Consider the following 21,290-nt stretch of genomic DNA (forward strand, 5'->3'; position numbering starts at 1 on the left):
TAATCACCATGTCGGAAGGTGTAGCGCACTCCGCGGCGCTGCAATTTGACTGGTACGGAACATGACAGTTTCAGGTCCCCCGAAACTTGATTTAGCGCTGCGTCATCATTGCGATGATATGGGGCTCACTCATGCTTTCCCGCATAGGTTTCGACTTTGACCATCGAGGGGAAATGATGCTAATTCACTGGCGTGGTGTTGACGAAGAATCGCCTTAACTGAACTCCTTTTTTTTAGATGTTTTTTGCGGCACTAAAATGACCCGACTCATGTCGACTGGCATATTGATTGAGACGCCAAGAACTTGTACGCTGCCGGAAGCCGGCATGCCTTTCTCAAAGATAAACATTGATTCGCTGCAGAATCATGCATGATGAAAAACGGATTATCGACTCGCCTAAAGTTCACCTCCGAAAATGGCGTCATCGCGTCCACCCAAATTTCAGAGACCATGACAATGTACTCACCGAACTCATTGGTTGCACATTGTTCCATGATTCCACAAAAAAAAAAATTAGTTATTATTGACCCACTGATCCCCTCTAAAAAAAATTGAAGCCAAATTTACATTTCATCCAATTTTGCTCAAGAAAATCTTATTCCATGGAAGCGAAACATTCTTTGTGATGAATATGTGTCGGCTAAATTGGACAAGAGACGTGAGAACAAAATTCTGCCTTTTGAATAAGTCCACAAGCGGCACAGAACATTCATTCCCTTTTCAAAGCAATGTGGGGCGTTTTTTTTTTGTACGCGATGGCAAGTAGCGCCACCCCCCCGCCCCCACAGTACATCTGTCCATGACTGACTTGCTATCATCCTTCCGTTTGTGTGACAACAATGGACCCTTTCACCATGGCCGTTATGACATTTAATTACAGTCAACACAGCTATCATTGATAACGTTAATGAACTGTTTCTTTTCCGACAGGCCAGCGCCGTGTGCAGGGTGTGCATATTGAATCAATCGAATGCTTTGTTATACGCCGACAAGATTGTGAGCCGTAATTAAATAACCGTCATTGAAAAAAAAAACCCGTTGCAGCAGTATTTGTTGAAATATAATATTTCCTGTTGAAAAGAGAAAGTAATCAACAGGGGTAAGCGAATGTGGGTTTACTTTTTTTTGTTTTTTGTTTTCTTGGTTGTTTGTTTTTTTTGCCTCTGGAAATGTTTGAAATTTGACAATAATAATGATTTATTTACTTTATTTACAAGGGGTGACAGTGGAATACTGATGCAGCGGATGCCCCAAAGTGGAACGAAATCCATTCAGCGATGCCAGTCATGATTAACTCATTCACTCCCAATGACGTTTTTAAACGTCTTTTCAGACTTGGTCTAGAATCGGCTGGTACTGAATGAGTTAATATTCTTAAAATTTCAACAACAACAACAACAAAATCCGATTCGAAATCCATTTTAATTAAGATTTGACTTTTTTTTTTTCGTGTTATGCATATGAGTGTAGTTTGCCTTATTGCCTTGTCAATTTTGTTTTGAAGCTTTCTCCGTCTGACTGAGCAAGAAACACTTTTTTTTTAATAAGCATTTCATTTTTTTTTTCTTGAGAAATGCAAATGAATTGCATTGGCTGCTAGCAAGACATCTGCTGAGTTGTTTTTTTTAAATCTTTTTTTTTTTTTGGTTGTGCAGAAGAAGGTTAGCCACCTTCAGTTTCCGGCTGCCTTTATATCTTGCAGCCACAGGAGACGATAAATCACTGGGTGGAAACCATGAAAAAAAAAAATACATACATAAAATCCATTATCAAGAACCAACAAGCGAGCGGCCAGGAATTTTCATTCTGCTGATTCATTTAAAGCGGACACATAACACAGGAAAATGTCAACTTTCAAATGAAGTTTATTAGCATATTCCCCGGGTGGTGTGTTCGGGGACCACCGTTATTTATTTAACAGCCGGAGACAAATGGGGACCGTACCATAAAATTTCCCAACACAGATCAATACAGTCAGCTCGAAGTTCCTCGCTGTTTCGTATTATCTCAAGCGCTCCGGAGCTTTTGTACCCAGGCGAGACATCCGAATGGAGAGACTTATTGTATTCTTTTAATGAACCTCAACCTGAGCCCGTCACTCCCCCTTAGGGGAGGTGGGGGGGGGGGGGGGCTTTGGTTTCAAAGATACACCGGAGCGAGAAGTTCATCCCCTCAAAAAGCGCATTCCTCTTTGACTGTTCGGAGCCGCTCGCTTCCATTTGAACATTTCAAAGGGTGAGGAATCGCTGCTGATTTGGATTGAATACACGCCGGGTGGTCTTACCTAACCGCAGAGTAAAGGCATCTGCATGCCTCGCTCGCATCTATACTTGGATCAATGCTGCTTTTTTGAAAGTAAAAGGCAAATTGTCATCATGTCAAGTTTTGCCGGCACACTGGGATTGAGCGACATGAAGCTATCTGGGTGTGGAGGCTTGTAGAACACGGCGAGCACGTAAACATCGATTTCCGTCGGTCGCTCTTGCGTCTCGCACGCATGCGAAGACCGAGCTGGACTGAGATGTTGTGATTTCATTGATTTATCGACCGAGCGGAACGTACTCGAGTGGAAAAAAAAAACTCGTAGGCTTGCTATTGTTCCATTCTTCAATACCACAGGTGTCAAAGTCACGGCCCGGGGGTCAGATTTGGCCCGCCGCCTCATTTTATGTGGCCCGCAAAAAGCAAATCAAGCATGTCAAGTTCCGTGATGCTTGCTAGCGTTTGAACCCAAATTTCAAATGATCATATGTCATCCACAAAACTAGTTATCCGCCCTCTCGCCCCAAATTAGATGGCGCGGGCTCCGGCTCACTCGCAACTCTGAGGCCAATGGATGGATGGATTGTTTTCTTTCCTGACGGGGCTACAGTTGTAAATGTTTTACTGTTTTGCTTGTGTAATATTTTTAAAAAAAGCTATATCAGGTCATCTTAATAGAAGTACCTTCTGCCAACAGTGAAGCCCCTCCCCCTGTCGCCGTTGGAAACGCAGTCATCCACGCCCGTCGGAGGAGCGGGCGAGCGGCAAGCGTTGGAGTCGCGGGTGCGGGCGGTGGAGGAGGAGAACCGGGCGCTGCGCCGCGAGCTCAGCCGGCCACCCAGGAGCCCCTCGTCGCGCCTTCCGTATGGTGGTCACCATGGCAACCAAAGCAGAGCCCATTCAGAGGAAGGCACCGGTGATAACGAGGGCCAGAAAGCCGCCGCTGCTGCTGCGGCGGCGAACAACTCGGACTGTGTGCAGCAGCCAGTAGTGGATAAGTGTGAGGTGAGAGGCATTTTCGACACCTGGTTCCTCGAAGAATTTGAAGCCAAGAGTTTTGAGATCGGGTTTAGATTTTGGATGCTCTCATTAGTCTCATCTCTGACGTCGGGGAAAACGGATCAGACGGTCGCTATCGTGCGAGGAGAGCAGCGTTGCCGTGCTGTGATCTGATAGTGCTCCCGCAGTGGCGCAGCACATTTTAGCTCAGTAGGGAGGATGACCAGACCAGAATGAAGAGCGCGTATCTCAGCACTAGCTCAATAAAAACTCCAGTTTTTGGCGAGTCCAACTGACAGGCAGAAATACAACTCCACACATCTAAGGGCGGTAATATTTCCCCTCATACGGCGGTGCTTTATTCACACGACACAAAACGTCCAAGGGGTCGAGATTGATCGATAGGACGTTTAGGCTAACGACGCGACGAAAGATGAGATTCCTGCCAAATGGATTTTTCTTTTTTGAACTGCCGATGAAAACTTGGAAAAGAGCGCAGTGTTGTGCAAATGATCCAAGCCCACGGTGTCACCTTATTACAAAACACGCAACGCCAGAGCTAATGTTAGCGCCAAGCGCTACGAGCAAAATGAGATTGTCTCAGGAACTGGCTGGAAAGAAGAAAAAACCCGACTGGTTATTAAATCAGACTAAAATGTTCCCCACATACTGTTACGGCCAATATCACAACATGTTCTTTTGCCCGGGGTGAAGTCTTTTTCGAAAAAAGGGAGAAGCTGCGAGTGAGAAATTCGAAAGAGGTCAGTCTGATTCCCGCACTGTTCCAAAAGTGCTTGCGCGTGACCCCTTGCTCACTTGGAGGGTTGGCCAGGCTGCCCTGACCTTTGAGACAAAGCTCTGAGGGTGGAAAAAGAAAATGTGCAGAGTTTTGACATGTCAAGATGTCATTTGGAGTGAAAATTGGAGCCCCCGGGCGGCAGTGAGGGAATAAATCCTGCAAAGTAAGTTCAGTAAAGCAAGTGACTCTTCAGCCACCACTCCGCTAAGTACGGTGAACAGTGTCGACCTTGCCTTATTATTTTTATCATCGTCCGAACAAACACACGAAACGCCTTCTGTCGGGTACGCGAGGGCCAAGAATCGAGTCAATCTCGGTCCGTAATAATCATTGAACCTGAAGCAATCTTGCCACATAGACGGACTGGGAGGCGCTTATGGCACTCGTGCCCCCTTTGTTCCCAAAGACCCACCTTGCATTATTAACCCGCATATTGCCATTATTAACCTGCATATTGCTACTTTGGCTGGGGAACACTTTTAGGAGGGGGGTGGAGGGGGAGAGACTGCTGACGGCAATCACATTTCATCACAAGATGTATATGTACATTTTACAGCGAGAAAATGAGATGAGCGTTGTTTTTACACTGAATGGCCGGATTACAAATCAGGAGGTCTTGGGCTGCTGCTGCTTCACGTGTATCGACGGAGTTTCATTTTTAAGGTTGTTCTCCTTCGATTTTAATTTGGCGAGCTGAAATTTGTGATTCCCGGCTGGGGTTTTTTTTTTGGACGAAATGACACATGAGGAGCATTTTTATGGCTTCTTGCGGGGCCGATCCACATTTTTTCAAATAGCCCATTGCTTGCCTCTGTTTCCCACTCACTTATGGACACTTAAAAATGTTGTAATTATTTATTTTCCCGTATTTCGACAGACAATCCACGTTGCCATCGTCTGCGCCGGTTACAACGCCAGCCGTGATGTGGTGACGCTGGTGAAATCCGTCCTTTTCCACCGGTAAGCTTTTTAAAAAAAAATTATTATTTTTTGGTGATTGATTGGTGATCGATTAATCCTTTTTATCGATTAATCCATTCCTTGTCTACTCCCTCCTCCTCCTCCACAGAAGAAGCTGAACAAGGGCTTTCTGTTCTAACAATTGCAAATCTATATTGATAATATTTCGGGCCCAGGCTGCTTCCTGCTCTGACACTTTGCAACCGGCACCCAAATATGGGCATGCTTCTGGATAGTTTATGACATTCGGATGCCCGACGGAACGAAGGTGCTCTCTGTTCATGGAGTTAACCGAGGCAAGGTCGCAACAGATTGTTATTGATGCCCAGCTATGTACGCGCTGATATGATTTAGACCTTAAAAAGGGTACGCTGACTTGATGCTAATGGGAGGTGACTTTGGCAGGATAAACGGAACTATTCTGCGCTCGCAGCAGATGACGAGTTTGGAATTTGGACAGGAATGACCTTTTGGGGGGGGGGGGGAGTTGGGGTGCGGGGGGTAATTACGGAGCGGTCACCAATAGCGCGGCTAATATTCCGACACCCCGGGGTAATGTTGAATCAAACGAGGGCATTAAATGTTGACTCACTCTTGTTTTGCCGCTGAGTGACAAGCATTAGAGCAGACGGCACCCTGCGAGATCGGCCGTGTTGGCCTGTCCTCTGACGGGGCTGCAACCGAACGCATTGGACGAGATGGGCGAGTGATTGCCAAATGCCACGGAGGGGCGGGGCTGTGATTATTAGGACCTGCAGCAGTTCGCAAATAGTCTCTCCTGCCGTAGCTGCCTCTGTTAATAGTCAATATCCGACCCCCGCCCCTCTTCGCCCCACCGAACTTGTGCCGGATCTCTGTTGTCAAGGCATCCATTCCCCCGGCTCTTACTTTCTATGTTAAGTTTCCCTAATTCTTGACCTGATTTCCATTCCCGAATACCGACTGAGTGCGTACACCCCCACCCCGACACGCGCACAAGCCGGTGTTTGGCGAAATGCATTTAGCAGCATAAATCCCTTTAAGCTGTCTCATCTAATTTCAAAGGAGTCCCGAGATAGAAGATGCAGTTCCTCCTGGGTCAAACGTTATTGTCTCTCCTGTATAAGCTTTGGCCGTCCTGTCTGATGAATCATCTCGTTCATAGCGGTTGTGCGTCCCCAAGGCCGCGATGCACGTGCCGTCCAAACGATATTTAGATACAATCTCCGTTAATGGTCGACAGAGTTGCTTGCTCCGGAGGTTTCATGCAGATCACACAGTCTTCATCAGCGGAGGCAGTTTAGCCGAGGAAGACGTGTACGGTACGCGTTCCGGCGTTCTGGTTAGCTAGTCGGTTGATTTCATGGAGGCCCCCCCCCCCCACCCCCCCAAAAAAAAGATTCTCCTCCGAGAATCGTTCTGATTTTTGCCCAACTGTGCCACGAAGATGTTCCCAAGTAACATTAGCTCACCTAACGTATGTTAGCTAAAATGCGGAATGTCCGTCAAAGTAGGACAGCGTGTGTAAAATCCCCCCCCCCCCCCCTCTCCATGCCGCCACCGCTCTAGTTTGACAATGCATTTAAATTTGTCATTCTGGCATATTTTCAAGTTATAGAATGCTTTGAAGTTTCTGTGAAAGTTGCATAAAATATATTGAAGCCTCAATGCGAGCGCATGTACGTGTCCACAGGCGGAACCCCCTCCATTTCCATTTCATCACTGACTCCATAGCTCAGCAAATCCTGTCGTCTCTGTTCCACACCTGGATGGTTCCTGCTGTCCGGGTCGACTTCTATGACGCTGATGAGCTGAAGGTGAGAAATCCCTGTCAGTGACGCGTTGCCTTTACTCCCTGTCACGGTACTGATGCTATTCCCGCATACTAAATACGGCGGCATGTTGGTTTTGCAGCGACGGCATGTTTGCCCTGGGTGTGATGCCTATATAACTCTCTGTAAACAGTTTTATGCAAACCGCTTCTTTTGCACACAGGCAGCAGAGAGCAAGCGATGCCGCGTTTGCATTGTCGCCCGTCCGTGTCTTAGCGACAGGCAACATTAAGTCCGACACATGATGACGCTCAGTGAAACTAAAACGCGCAAATGTGTCTTCAGGGCACTTTTTTCCCCCCACACTACTTGTCAAAAAGAGTATTTTTCTGGAAGCAAAATGCCCCCCAAAAAGTGCCCTGTTTGAAGATCCAACTTGTCCAAGTTTAGGAAAAAGAGTGAAAGGCATATTTTAAAATCGTTAGCCACCGAGATGTACTTTGAGTTTTGAGTCATTCAGATGGGATTTTGTCAGTTCTGCTATTTCGCAAGAGCAGCAGATCCTCATTTATTATGAGATAAAGTAAAAAAAAAAAAAATCTATTTTGAGCCCATGGCTGTATGGATCACATCAGTTTTTAACTACCGTATTTTCCGCACTATCAGGCGCTTTATACTTCAATGAATGGCCTATTTTAAAACTGTTTTCATATGCAGGGTGCACTGCATTATAAAGCGCATGAAATAAAAGCTACAAGAGTGGCTGGGGTTGCATTATGCATCCACTAGATGGAGCCACGCTAAGGGGAATACAATACATTACAATGCAGCTTTATTTATTTCAAGCTTTCACAACCGCTGCAGCTGTAACAAAGCGCTTTCCAGAACATTTTAAATGCGACGTCCAAGACATTTGAATATTAATCCATATATAAGGTGCATCGGATTATAAGGCACACTGTCGGGTTTTTGAGAAAATGGAAATGCTTTTAGGTGTGCCTTATAGTGCGGAAAATACGGTACTTAATTTTGCTGACCGGGTGGTTTTGTAATTGTTGTCCTCTATCCTGCTTATAACGCAGTCTGAGGTCTCTTGGATCCCCAACAAGCATTACTCGGGAATCTACGGTCTGATGAAGCTCGTGCTCACCAAGACGCTTCCGCCGGATCTCCAAAAAGTCATCGTCCTGGACACGGACATTACGTTCGCAACCGATATCGCCGAGCTATGGGCAGTCTTCCACAAGTTCAAAGGTAAGCGCCGCAGCATTGAAGACAAAAGGCAAGCGTGTGTCACATCGGGCGGGGGGGGGGGGGGGGTGCGTAAAGTCATGTGGGCGAATTTGTCGGTGAAAGTTAAGGTTGCGGGAAGTCACGGGGCGGCGGCCAATCACCTCAAAGATTTATCGGCGCCGCTGTCCTATAGAGCAGCGCAGCCGGCAGCGCTTTGGATCAATCTTTATTAACGGTTGACTCCAATGCACCACCAACTGCCACCTACTCCTTGCCCAGTCTGGCTGAGCCGTTCATTCCCTTTGTTTAAAAGCGAAAGTAGACACCAACTTTCATTCATGCACTTTGTACTTCAAACTTTTTACTCGAGACGCTTCAGGTTATGGATGTGTGGTCACAGCCGTTCTTTGCGGAAGATAAAGAATACATGTAAATCTATAGTGACATTATCTGTCTACGTGTATTGCTCCACCGATTGCGTTCAAACTTCCTTTGAGAGCTGTTACTTCAGTTTTCTCATTTTTTGTTGTTTTTAGCCCCCCCCCCCCCCCCCCCAATGCTGACTTGGCTCTAAAACCGCAGGAGTGCTGTATGTCGTTTATCCATCAAGTGTCAGAGAAATCCCTGCTGGTTTCCTGTAATCCGCCCCCCCTCCCTCCGCCCACTCCCACCCACTCCCCCGCCCCCACAATTCTAATCAGCAGATATTCTAAGGTTGGGTAAGACCTCGAGAGAAATTAAAAGTACCACTCAAGACCTCATATTTCATTTTACCTTCCTTCCCAGGGACTGCAGCCTCCAGAAAGTGCCGTCCGTGACCCCCTTTGCCGCTTTGACAAATTTGAGAGGCCCGCAATGGTGTGTATCAAGTAGCAAAGGGCAGGCAGGTTGAGGTCAGGTGTTTAATGTAGAGGTGTGCGGGGGCGAGGGGGGGTATTGAGCAGTGTGTTGTAATGCCTTTGAACTCATTAATTCTTCAACATCTCTCAGGAGCGCTGTGTAGCCCGAGCCCATTTCTCTTCAATAGGTGTGTTCCCGCTTCCCAGTTATGAACATGATGTACAGTGCATGTCCAAGAGATGTTATGGATCGTGCCCCCACACCCCCCCCCCCCACCCCTCCACACACTTCCTTCCTGCTACCATGTTACACCTTGTACTTCTTCACAAAGAAGCTTTTGTGATGCTGTCAGAGGCACGTATCGTATTGGAGAATACATCGACTCTGGAATTCGAGCAGACGGTACTTGAAATTTGCATTGTATGGAAAAAAAAAAATTGTAATGATGATCGCAACACCGTGAACTCCAGACTGAAGACGACATAATTAGTCAAATATCAGCCATTTTGTAAAACACATTTGCATTGTACGGGAAAAAAAAAATTGTAATGATGATCGCAACACCGTAGGCTCAGACCGAAGACGACATAATTAGTCAACTCGCAGCCATTTTGAAAAACACATTTCTCACATCTGACACCTATTTGAACAGTTTCCTGTGAACGGCCTCCGCTTAGCCGCATTCCCTCACCAGAGCGTTTGTTAAAAGTTTGTCGACGTGCCTCGGCATCGTTCAAAAGGTCAGCGCACCGCGGCAGCGCTCATTGGAGGGGAATCAATACATTACGAGACATCAGATTGTGACCACTGGTAAAAAACAATTTTTGAAAAAAACTCTTCTCATTTCCGCTCACCAATCCCGACTCACTGAAGCGTGGTGACTCACATCAGCAAAGAGCACGGAAGGAAACACATCCTGAAGAGTTGGGCGGATTTTAAGCCCGATAAATGCTGACCAAATAATCAACATGGTGCGGATGCTCAAGCTTCCGCCCTTCAAACCGAAGTTAGCAAAAGCCCCAAAGTTGTGTATTCCGTCAATACTTTTCTGATATATCGGATCGCTCGGCGTATATCAAGAGTATTTTTTTCTCCCTCCAACAACATTAAACATGCTCAATGTGAACGATCCCCAAATTCTCGTGCGTGGTTGGCCGATTGTGACGTGGATCGAAACGATAGCTAAGTAGGACATGACCTAAAATTGCTGCTGCCCTTGGACTTTAAAAAAAAGAAAAGATTAAATAGTGCTTTGCCATCACCGCGTGGCAAATTGCTGCCCAGGAACAATGTTGAAGTGAGGTGAGGAGCTTCCTCTGTCCAAAGTCATGGTTTGCCTTTATGATAACCCTTTTTTTCGGGGTGTATGGCTCAATTATTTTGCATTGCTACCATCAGAAGCTAATTTTCTCAACCATGACGTCATCCGTCATGAAAACAACAGAACCGATTACAGGTGATGCTTTGGGACCGTTACCCAGCCAGCCTGCCCTTGAATTAGTGGCACTTAGGTCTATTGCGCTTTCCTGAGTGTGGGACAAATCGTTTCGCTCTAATTCGCCACTTCAACCCCCCCAAGCGCGTCAAAAAGGCTCTTTCGCTGATCAGTTGGTGTCCAAGGACACCGGGACAAAGACGATGTCCCGTTGCCAATCAATTGCCTCGCCCCTCTGCCAGCTCGCCATACAACGCCGCCGTTTTGCCACACGTTGTTTGTCTCCGTGGCGTCGGTTCCGATAAAAATCCGCTTTGTGGCGTCACACTTCTTCCACGCGCTCATTTCCCAACAACATCCCTCTCCCTTTTGCGCTGGCCCACTTTGCTGCATTGCAGTCATACGAGTGAATATTCAACATTTATTAGCTCCCGACTCCCATCTGTTCATCTTTTGCCGGGACTGTTTGAAGTGCGACAAAGAAATGCCGCGGAAACCTTGCCAGGGCGATCGTGGCATAATACGGAGCACCGTGCTCTCGACACAACTTGTTTACCGCCAGTCAGTAGCCAGTAGCCTTTTCTCCGTCACAAGCTGCAAATGACTTCGACACCCACCAAAAGGGCTTTGTCATAGGGTCAGGATATCCACAAGGTGGCGCCACCATCATGCCTGGAGCATGCACGCAATACTGAGCCCATGTTACATAGATTACTCTCTTCATTAGCGTATTTTTCGGAAACTTCTGGAGGGGCGTTTCCAACATGGGACAATATCGTTGCGGTCTGTGGGAGCGAGAGCTCAACAAAGTTCCCTTTTTTTTAAATTACGTTTAACTCATTCAGTACCAGCCAATTCTGGACCAAGTCTGAAAAGACGTTTAAAAACGTCTTTGGGAGTGAATGAGGTAACATTCATGTTTGCATTGTCGTCCGCATCCAACATCCAACATATTTCCGACGACGCAACCAGCCGTTGCTTTCCGACTGATGTTTTCAACCGGCTCGTTGGCACGAAAGCTATCAAATAGATATAGTTTGCTTCACAAAAATGGTGGACCCACCCCCAATTCATTTTCGACATGCTTATCATCGTATGATAAGCTACGTATTGACTGGGATGCCTAAGGGGCCCGAAAACATTTTTGTTTATTTACAAAATCAATAGCATCCAAACCATAAAAATGTGCATTTTCCTGCTCAGAAGAATTAAAATATAAAAACGCTGATTGTCTGTTGCCGACAGCCAAGCACTTTTGTTTGAATCCAAACGCCAGCGTGAGCAATTTGCTTCCGTGGCATTTCTTTCTTTTGATGAATTTATTTCAAAAAGAGGCATTTGATTCTGTCCTTGCTTTCTTTTTTTTGTTTGTTTGTTTTTTTTTTGGGTCTGAAAGTATTTTTTTTACCCTTTAAAATTTGACAGCCAACAAAGACTGCAGGCACCGCTGTTTTTCCCAATTAAAAGTATTTAATTGTGTTCTAATTTAACAAGGTCACTGTGTTAATGTCTCCAACCCCCTCCCACCCCCCAATTTCAATCCCTTCTGTCGTGTTTTCCTCTTGATTTTGCAACTCTCACATGGTTGCTTTGAAGAACGGCGGGGAAGCTGAGCGATTTAAAAGGCTCAGTAATTAACCGTTGGGTACCAAGAAGGAATGAAGGCACAAATAAATGTGTACAATAGCTACCTGCTCTCGCACTAAACGTGATTGACGACAAGCTAGTTCACTTTTACCGTCGACGTTAAAAACGCAGCCGTGTTTGTTTTTTTTACACTCTATCCTTTTATATTAGCTCAAGTTAAACAAGGTTTGTCATGTAAATGTTCTCTTAACAGCATCTTTTACGAACGAGCAATGTGGAAATATCTTGGTGCCAACTTTTTTTTTATTCAGGGTTGACTGTCCCAAATCAAATTAAGAACTGTTTTGATAATTTGTTGTTTTCATTTTTTTTTAATGGTCGTTTACATTTTTTTCATGAGATGAACTCAAAGGTTCCATTTTATTCTATTTTTAAAATGATTTTGTCTTTTTCACAGAAAAATTGGTTTCACCATTTAATTAATTAAAAAAAAAAAAAAAAGAAGAAATTGAGCTGAGTGTACCCAAATTAAATCCTGAATATTTTAACACTGCTTGAATAAACACCGGGAATATTTGGGGAGCGGCTCAATTTCAAAAGGACCAACATAATTTGATTGAATTCCTTTTTTTTTTTTTTTTTTTTTGCTTCTAATCATTGCTCTTAGTCATCACGGCTGGCTACTTAAACAATCTCCTGATTCTCCTCCTTGGGGGTGTGTGTGGGGCGGGGGGGGGGGGGGGGGGGTTTGAAGCTTCCTCCCTCTCCATCCGCCGCCTGCCGTCCGTCTCCTTGACCTTTCCATCCGTCTGACTTGTGCCGTTGCAAATCTTTCACTCTTAAGCCCACATACGTCCAATCCTTCCCTTTCTTTGGCTTTAACAGCTGGACCCCCCCCACCCCCCCCCCCTCTTTATATAAATTCCGCCTCCTTCCTCCCTTTCACCCTCCTTCCGCTGTTTGAACCACCCGTAGCTCTAAATCTTTCGATTCATGTGAGCTAATTATGGAACTCCCCGAGTGACTTTGGTCATTGCGGTGTCAGGGTTGACAGTTAAGCCCCCCCCCCCCACCCTCCTTCTCAGTTTGCCGTTGACTCAGACATAAAAGACAGCTTTATGAGGGGATTAAGGTGCCCCTGAAGTCTTGGCCGCTGATCCTTTCCAACCGTTTTCTGTATGCAGACAATATGAAATGTGCTTTATTTAAAAAACAAAAAGAAAGTCTCCCCCCATCTTCTCTAAGAAAAACACACAGTTGTATGTTCCGAACGTATTGTAAAATTTTAAAAAAGTACACTGGTGATGAGCAAAATTGATTTGTGGCCAAGGAACTATGTTGAAGTGAGGTTTAAGGATGTCGTGCTTTGGCGTCAACATGTGGCATCATGGTGCCGAGGTACTATGTTGAAATTAAGCGAGGAGCTTCGAGTAGCGGTGCCGAGAAACTAGGTTTCGAGTGGGTTGACACGTTTGGGAGTGTCATGACGTGTTTTGTCGCAATCACGCGGCTGGCGTCTTGGGAGTACTTTGTTGAGATGAGTTGCAGTTATTCACTTCAAATTCCCTATTTTTTTTCCAGACCGTATACAAGTTCTGGTCATTCAAAAAAACAAAACAGTCATACGTTGCTTGACCAAACAGAACTCTGTGATTTTTAGTTTGAAGGAAATCGGGAGCGTCGGGAATGGCATTATTGCAATGAAAGCTTTCTGCCAATAGGGGGTGCCAGTGACTCGGTTCAGGATGAACATTTTGTACTGGGCAGCATTAAGAGATTGAGGAAAAGAAACACATGCTTCTTATTTATTTTATTTTATTTTTTTAAGTATACCCCGACACCAACTTACCGATTTAGTTTCCGTCATGTAAAATGAAATAAGCAAAACTAGATCTTGGTGTTCCTTTTCAGGCCAGCAGGTTCTGGGTCTGGTGGAGAACCAGAGCGACTGGTACCTTGGGAACCTGTGGAAGAACCACCGGCCGTGGCCTGCCCTGGGTCGAGGCTTCAACACTGGTGAGTCCCAACAAAGCTTTGATTTCTGCTTCAATTGCAGTTTTGATTTCGTAAATGAGCACTTTTAGCTTTGGTGATCTTTGACAGTGGACTAGCATATTGTGCCTATGACCTTGCTTACTTGCTTGTTTTTCTTTGTCAAATATTTCGGCACACTTGAAAACGGACGCTGCTACTAATTTGCGGCCTAAACCCGCCGCCTATTGATTTCAGTGAGGCGTCTGCGTCGTGCCAAATTTTTTTGCCAATTCACGGACTCCGAGCTATCATCAAAGTGGAGCAACCAACAGCGGCTGGCGGTATTTCCGATATGCGCTGATCAGGACAAATCCAATTCTGTTTTTCCGTTTTGCACTGCCATGACTCATTGATGACACTTGAGAGCCACAAAAAATAAATAAACAGAATGATGTCATGCAATGTAAATCAGCTTGAGCCATTCGCGGGATAAATGTCAGGGTTCAAAACCCAACTCTGAACCTTTTTATCGGAGTAATTGGATGCGTGCTCTCAGCTAATCACCCTGCGACCATGTGGAATGCTCGTCAATGAGGGGGACGCTAATCAACAAGTCGAGGATTTCCTGGAATTTGATTGGGCTCGTATCCTGGAAACTTGCTACATCCTTCCAACAACTCTCTCTTTCGTGACGTCGCTTTCTGAAAATGAGCCAGTTATTTTTCCCGGATGTTTTTTTTTTTAAATTGCCCTGTTATTGGGCAAGTAGGCTCAAGACAAAAAAAAAACCACTCAATTCCTCATTACTCGTTTCAGTAAAGCGACAATGTTGACTGATGATCATGCCATTAAAAGTCACGCCCACATTAAAAACTTTTTTTTTTCTTTGCATTCTGTTCATTAACCCTTTCAGGCACAGCGGCCACGAGAGTGGACAGCTTATCATGTCATCAGGTTACATTATCATTATTTTGCCACTAAAATGCATTTATTTTACACAGGCTAACACTTAAACATCACCGTGTTTGGACTAAAAGCTGTTTCCAGATTCATATTAGTTCCAGACTTGAATTCCACCTTGGCTCGGGCAGCTCTTGTTAACAAGAAGTGTCACAAAAGCGAGCGACAGCAAAGCGTTCTTGAAAGAGCGTCGGGTGGAACAGAACAACAAAACAAAAAGTGTTTGCTTCGGAAAGCTTTGTAAATAAAAATAGAATGCGGAAGGACTGGTTGAATCTTTAAAAATAAAATAAAATGCACTTCTTTCATTTTAGCATGATGGTGTCTTGGAGTGAACCCGCGCGACGGAATAAAGAGCCGGCGGATATCTGGAGATCACACCGAATCTTTTTCCTTCTTTATCTCATGAGTTCAAAAATGATCACTCTTCGCGGATATGCTACAATGCATTTACCTCAAAGATACGATTTATTAGACCAGGGGCACCGAATTAATTTCAAATCGCAAAGGCTTCTCGTGTTATTTTTTGGGGGAGGTTCGGTTCAACCCGGAATTCTTCACCCCCTTTTTGAATCCACAATTTGTTGAATGAAATGGTTTCCGTTGGAGATTGACGCCCCGTTCCGAGAATCGGAATGAAACTGTCCGGAAAAAAAAGTTCCATGTCCAAAATGATTGCTACCCTTGACATATCGTATTTTCCGGATTATATTTCGCTGGTGTAAATCGCACCAGCCATAAAATGCATAATAAAGAAGAAATTTGCTAAAATGCAACACAAGAACAAACATGTCATATTGAAAGGCAATTTAAAATCAAAATAAAATAGAACATGAGGCAGAATAAGTGTACGATATGCTAATGTGACATGACGCATCAACAACGAACTGGGAACGTGCCTGGGATGTTCACGTAACATATTAAGAGTTATTCCGAGAACTATCGCATAAAGAACATGCTAACAAGTGTAGCAAACCATCAGTGTCACTCCAAATCACTAAACCCGATTAAATCTTCATCCTCCGTGTCACTTTTTAAGCAACTGGGCCAACTCCGCAGGTAGAAGATGCGGCGCTTCCTCTTCTACGTCGCTTAGGTCAGACACATCGTCTACTTATCAATACAGGCCTAGGGCGCCCTCTTGTGGTTTAGTGTAAAAATAATGTGAAATGAGATAATAATGCGTTCATAGTTTCACAAGTCACGCCAGAGTATAAGTCGCACCCCTGGCCAAGCTATGAAAAAAAACTGCGACTTATAGTCCGGAAAATACGGTATCTTTGGCATATAGTCGAAATGATCCGATCTCCACCTTTTTCTACCAAATGCCGCTTCAAAAGATTCTTAGCTTCTTAGCTTTGTAAAACTGCTCTTCGGGATTAAATGCAAATGGATTGACTGAAAAAGCAAAATGTGTTTGTCCCCCTTTGAGCAACAATGCTGCGGTTGAACCAGCGTCCTTTCACGGTCGCTCGTTGTCTTTCCTTCCGATTCGGTGGGTCTTCATGACTGGCTAATCTTTCAATTAACCTTTTCGAGTTGTTCAACCCGGTTCCACGGGGGACTTTCGACATAGCCGGCCCGGGGCGGGGGAGCAGAACGGCTGTTTGGAAAGCAGAGAAAAGTGACTCAAAACACTGCGCTCCAGCTGCTGTCGCTCTGCTGCATGGCTGCGGCCAGAGCAACAGATGGAGCGCAGCGGGACGCGAAGAATGCTTGGTTTGCGCCAATCTTTCGCCCATCCCTGAAAATCGGATGTCTAATTTTATTTGTAGCTGCCAGTACACGTTATTTACCTGAGATATGAATCTCTCTGTTTCTTAAGATGCCATATCGAGGTGTCGCATGTGTACCTTTTCAGGGGTGATTTTGCTGCTGCTTGATCGACTGCGAAAGCTGCGATGGGAGCAGATGTGGAGGCTGACTGCCGAGCGGGAATTAATGAGCATGCTGTCGACTTCGCTGGCGGACCAGGTAAAGCGCAAAGCAGCCGCGCTTCACTTTACATTCCGGGTACGGTGGTGTCACTTTCCAAGTCGGGCGCAATCTGTTGGGTGAGGCTTGGTTGACTTCCAAGTTGTGTTTTCCATCGGACTTTGAAATCAAATGCAATATAGCCTGAAATCGAGTTACTATTCTCAAAGCTCTCACTAATAAATTTCCAGTCTACTTAACCCACAATATCACTTTCACTAAAACACTAATCAAATCTTGACTACCGTATTTTCCGCACGATAAGGCGCTTCGGAGTATAAGGTGCACCTTCAATGAATGGCCTATTTTAAAACTGTTTTCATATCTAGAGTGCACCGCATTATAAGGCGCATAGAATAGAAGCTACAATAGTAGCTGCGGGTGCGTTATGCATCCACTAGATGGAGCTACGCTAAAGGGAATACAATACAATACAGCTTTCTTTATATCACACTTCCACAACCGCTGCAGCTGTAACAAAGCGCTTTACAGAACATTTTGAAATATGTCCAAGAGATCCGAATATTGATCCATACATAAGGTGCATCGGATTCTAAGGCGCACTGTCGGCTTTTGAGGAAAATGGAATGCTTTTAGGTGCGCCTTGTAGTGCAGAAAATTCTGTAAGTTACATGAAGGCTAGTTCAGCTATATTAACACTTTGTTTACGCTTGTCCAAAATGTTGCTGACTTCCCACGTTATTTAATTTTTTTTACTTTTAAGCCATACACTTCCAGAAATTATTGTTTCATCTCCGACCGGTACCACGTTTGGTGTGTGTGTGTGTCTTCTTACTGTAATTGACCCAAAATAAAAGGAAATGACCTTTTGAGTCACGGCAGCATGAAAATGTGTGTAATTACTTCTTACTTGTGAAGTTCGCCGACCTCCACCACTCGTGCAGCAATGCCAATGCGGCAACCCCCCCCCCCCTCCACCCAACCCCTGTAATTTGTCAGAATAAAATAGCCTTGAACTTTTCCGACAAGTCCATGTAATATTTGCTCCTGCTCGTCTGCTTCTTTTGTATGCGCCTCGCTCGGAGACGGCTTTCCTTTACGGTACATGATGAAAAATGAGCACGAAAAGGGTTTTTTTGTGCTGTGACATTTGGCTGAGCGAAAAGTCGGCTCTGCCAGACGGATTTAGCATTCCATTTAACAACGGTTTGAACAGTCGCAGACGCGAGCCGTATTGGACGATTACTGGAGTGGGGCCAAAACGTGCTGGGCGGCGTCCTCGCGACAACTGCGGCGACATCTGGCCAACAGTCGTGACGTGTTGCCACATTGTGACAACTTCCCCAGTTCGTGTCAGTGCCGCGGCGCGGTTCGCCCTGGTCGAGCTGAAAAGGCCGTGTGGGCAGCAAACGGTGCGACATCATGAAAGCAGGGTCACAATGCTACTAATTACGTCATCTTTTTGACTGGCTTCCATTGAATTCATTTTTTGGGACATTGGGAGACCTCATGGTCTTGTATTAAGGTACCTGTAGTTGTTTTCAGGGCAGAGGCTGGATTTAAAAATTTTACACCATGTACTTATGGCCATGGCCAAAGTGAAAATACAATACTGTAGGTAGCAGTAGGACTGAGTGCTCATCAAAAATGAGACGGAGGTTTTATCCCTCCAAAGTACGTTTAATATTATTGAAAACCTTTGTTACGTGATGTTTGAAGATTCAAGCCGCGTGCACACGGCAGCTATCTGCTGAGCTAAAAAGTCACCGGGGAGCGTTTGCTCAGCGGGTAGCTTGCCGCGCGGCGCATAATTGGCGATGAGTTATCTGCCTCGCCGAGGCTTTCTGACGAATTATCGAACACGTTTGATATGTTTCGCCACGCGAGGTGGAAAAACTCGCCGCGTGCGTTCCCCGCTTGAGCAACAGGAACATGGTGATGTCAGAAATGTAGGTTGGGCCGATCAAAACGCATCCCTCTGTTGACGTGGACAAAAATAAATAAAAAATGTGGACTCGGTGGAACATTTTGCACATTTCAGAATGCAACAATTCTGTTGGATACCAGCAGAGGGAGCCCTCAGAGCGCACTGGCAAAATGAAATAAATCAGACCTAGATCGCTTCTTTTAAGCCATTATCGCCTGCGAGCGTCTGAAACGATGCATCGCTGTCACGGTAAACGCGGCCCATTGAGCGTTTATGCCCCCCCCCCCCCCCCCCACCGGCCTGCAGCCACGCAGCGCCGTCCCATGATGCATACATTGCCAGGGCAGTTCACCGAGACCTTGGCCAAGGATCTCCCCCCCCCCCCATTCATCCGCGAGCCATCCAGTGCTCATCTCGATGATTGGTACGTTTTATGCGATTTTAATTAAACCTTCATTAAGTCGAGTCCCGCAAGGTATGCAGTTTGGAAAATGAACCGGAGGGGGGGGGGGCTTCCGGAACCGTTTCAGTATTCCATCTGCCTTCCCCACTGTATGAGCTACTGCGATAGTCTGTCAAGCCCTCTTTATCGCGCCATTTATTCCGCGGTCATTGAGCTTTTATGTGTCCCATTAGACGCTTGCGGTGGCTGTCACCGACTGTTGCCATGTCAACCGGAAGATCTTAAGCATCTCTCTTGACTTGGTGTTTCATTGCGCATCAAGTGGTGGACTATACACAAGAAACAAAACTTGAGTATTTCGAGTCCTGTAATTGTTCATGTATCAAAATATCATTTTTTATTTTTTGAATCGAAACTTGGCTACGCTATATTGAACACTTTTTTTTCAAAGAAAAGGTGGCGATGTATGAACCCACGACATGAGACGCGGCTAAATTATTCACACGCGCCGGAATTGAAAATACTTTGAAAATCTGTGGGGATGGGATTGTAATAAATATTTGCGCCTCGGGCTGAACCTGAATCATTATATATGTGAACTTTCAAACATACGTTACCATTGGGTCTCAGATGCATTTCCTCTGTAATTTTGTTGCCCAGGGAAATAAATAACTCATCTGCATGTGATCGATATTAACTCCGCATGCACTAATTAAGGCAAAATAAAGCACGCGTGGTGACTAAACATTGGACTTGGTTGACATTCAGTGCACAATCCTTTCATGTTCTTGTTTGAAAATTGGCAACGTTTGCTTGGTCTGGGTCGCCTCGTCGCAAAATTTGACTAGGGCTCCCCCTGCTGGAATTTTATTGTTATAGTCATTAATACATACAAAGTGGCGATATTTGGGCCCAAAGGGCATCGCAGTCCATTTATAGAAGAAAAAAAAATTGAAAATATAGTAACGGGGTTAAGACTCCTCATCATTCTTTTTTTTTTTTTTAAGTTGTGAATTGGTAGAGACAAACTATTCCCTACAAAGCTGAAGCATATAATTGTCCAAAATGGCTTTTTAGAATTAAAAGCCAACGGCCCCGCCCCCTCGTGTCGTTATCATTAATCCCGACGGACTGCAAAGTCAGGTTAGCCTTTGTAAGAACGCGGGTTGTTGGGGGGTGGACATCAATACTGAATTCAAGTGTGTGTGTGTGCGTGTGTGTGTGTGCGCAGGATATCTTCAATGCTGTGATCAAACAGAACCCGTTCCTGGTTCACCAGCTGCCCTGCTTCTGGAACGTCCAGCTGTCTGACCACACCCGTTCCGAGAAGTGCTACAAAGACGTGTCGGACCTCAAGGTGACCCGAAGAAAAAAAAAAGCCATCGGAAGGAGCGCCGCCCGCCGCGTGCCGTCACACGTTTTAGTCCGGTTCGAAATAGCCTCACCCGGTTGCCACAGCTGATCGATCGGCGTTTCATATTAGTTCCCGCGTTATGAAGCCGCCCAGATCGAACTTCAAGATGGACCGCGCCCTCGAAGCTCAGAGTGGCGCTAAACGTTAATCATGCCTCGAGGCGTGAATGAGGTCAAACTCCAAATGAGTCAATAGTTGGATGAAAGCGTCTTCCGATGGATCGGCCACGTTTGCCCAAGCATGCATTCAAGGCACAGTTAGCATACGTCCAAAAAAAAATTTTAAAAAAATCACAAAGCAGTGGCTTGATCTAATTTGCTGTGCGTATTTTTTTTTCTTATTTATTAATTAGTATTTTTTTCATCCAATTTAAATATCCTTTTAGACCGCCTAACCATCCCCCCCCCGCCCCCTCCTTCTCCTTCTCTCACCAGGTCATCCACTGGAACTCCCCAAAGAAGCTCCGCGTCAAGAACAAGCACGTGGAATTCTTCCGTAATCTCTACCTAACCTTCCTGGAGTACGACGGCAACCTGCTGCGCCGGGAGCTGTTTGGCTGTCCCAGCGAGGCCGATCACAACAGCGAGAACGTGAGCCGCGCCGCCACGAGCCCCCCCCCCCCCCCCCCCGACCCCCCACCGTTGAAATGAGACCGTGCGAGTGGAGCCCGCCAACCGCCGACTTGAGTGAATTCATGAATGTCTTAGTAGGGAAAAAAGTGGGGAAGCTGGGTCACTATTTAGTACGTGTCATGTTTATATGCATAAGCCGCCTCTCGATTTGGTCTTTTGTGATACTGGGGGGGGGGGG

The 21,290-nt window shown here is 45.5% G+C and overlaps 1 protein-coding gene across 3 annotated transcripts in view; it reads left to right on the plus strand.

Moving 5' to 3' along the window:
* The window catches only part of large1 (LARGE xylosyl- and glucuronyltransferase 1), a 45,876-nt gene that overhangs the window by 20,204 nt on the left and 4,382 nt on the right, over positions 1–21,290 (plus strand). For all 3 annotated transcript variants that reach the window (XM_086103539.1, XM_086103538.1, XM_086103540.1), the window contains 8 exons: positions 2,961–3,268; positions 4,939–5,021; positions 6,694–6,817; positions 7,855–8,026; positions 13,779–13,883; positions 16,663–16,775; positions 20,298–20,423; positions 20,915–21,070. In XM_086103539.1, coding sequence (XP_085959665.1) covers positions 2,961–3,268; positions 4,939–5,021; positions 6,694–6,817; positions 7,855–8,026; positions 13,779–13,883; positions 16,663–16,775; positions 20,298–20,423; positions 20,915–21,070 — 1,187 coding nt within the window. The remainder of the gene's footprint in view (positions 1–2,960; positions 3,269–4,938; positions 5,022–6,693; positions 6,818–7,854; positions 8,027–13,778; positions 13,884–16,662; positions 16,776–20,297; positions 20,424–20,914; positions 21,071–21,290) is intronic.

Source organism: Hippocampus guttulatus, chromosome 22 (genome assembly GCF_054856545.1).
Source record: "Hippocampus guttulatus isolate MCC_2025c chromosome 22, RoL_Hgut_1.0, whole genome shotgun sequence".
Lineage (NCBI taxonomy): Eukaryota > Metazoa > Chordata > Actinopteri > Syngnathiformes > Syngnathidae > Hippocampus > Hippocampus guttulatus.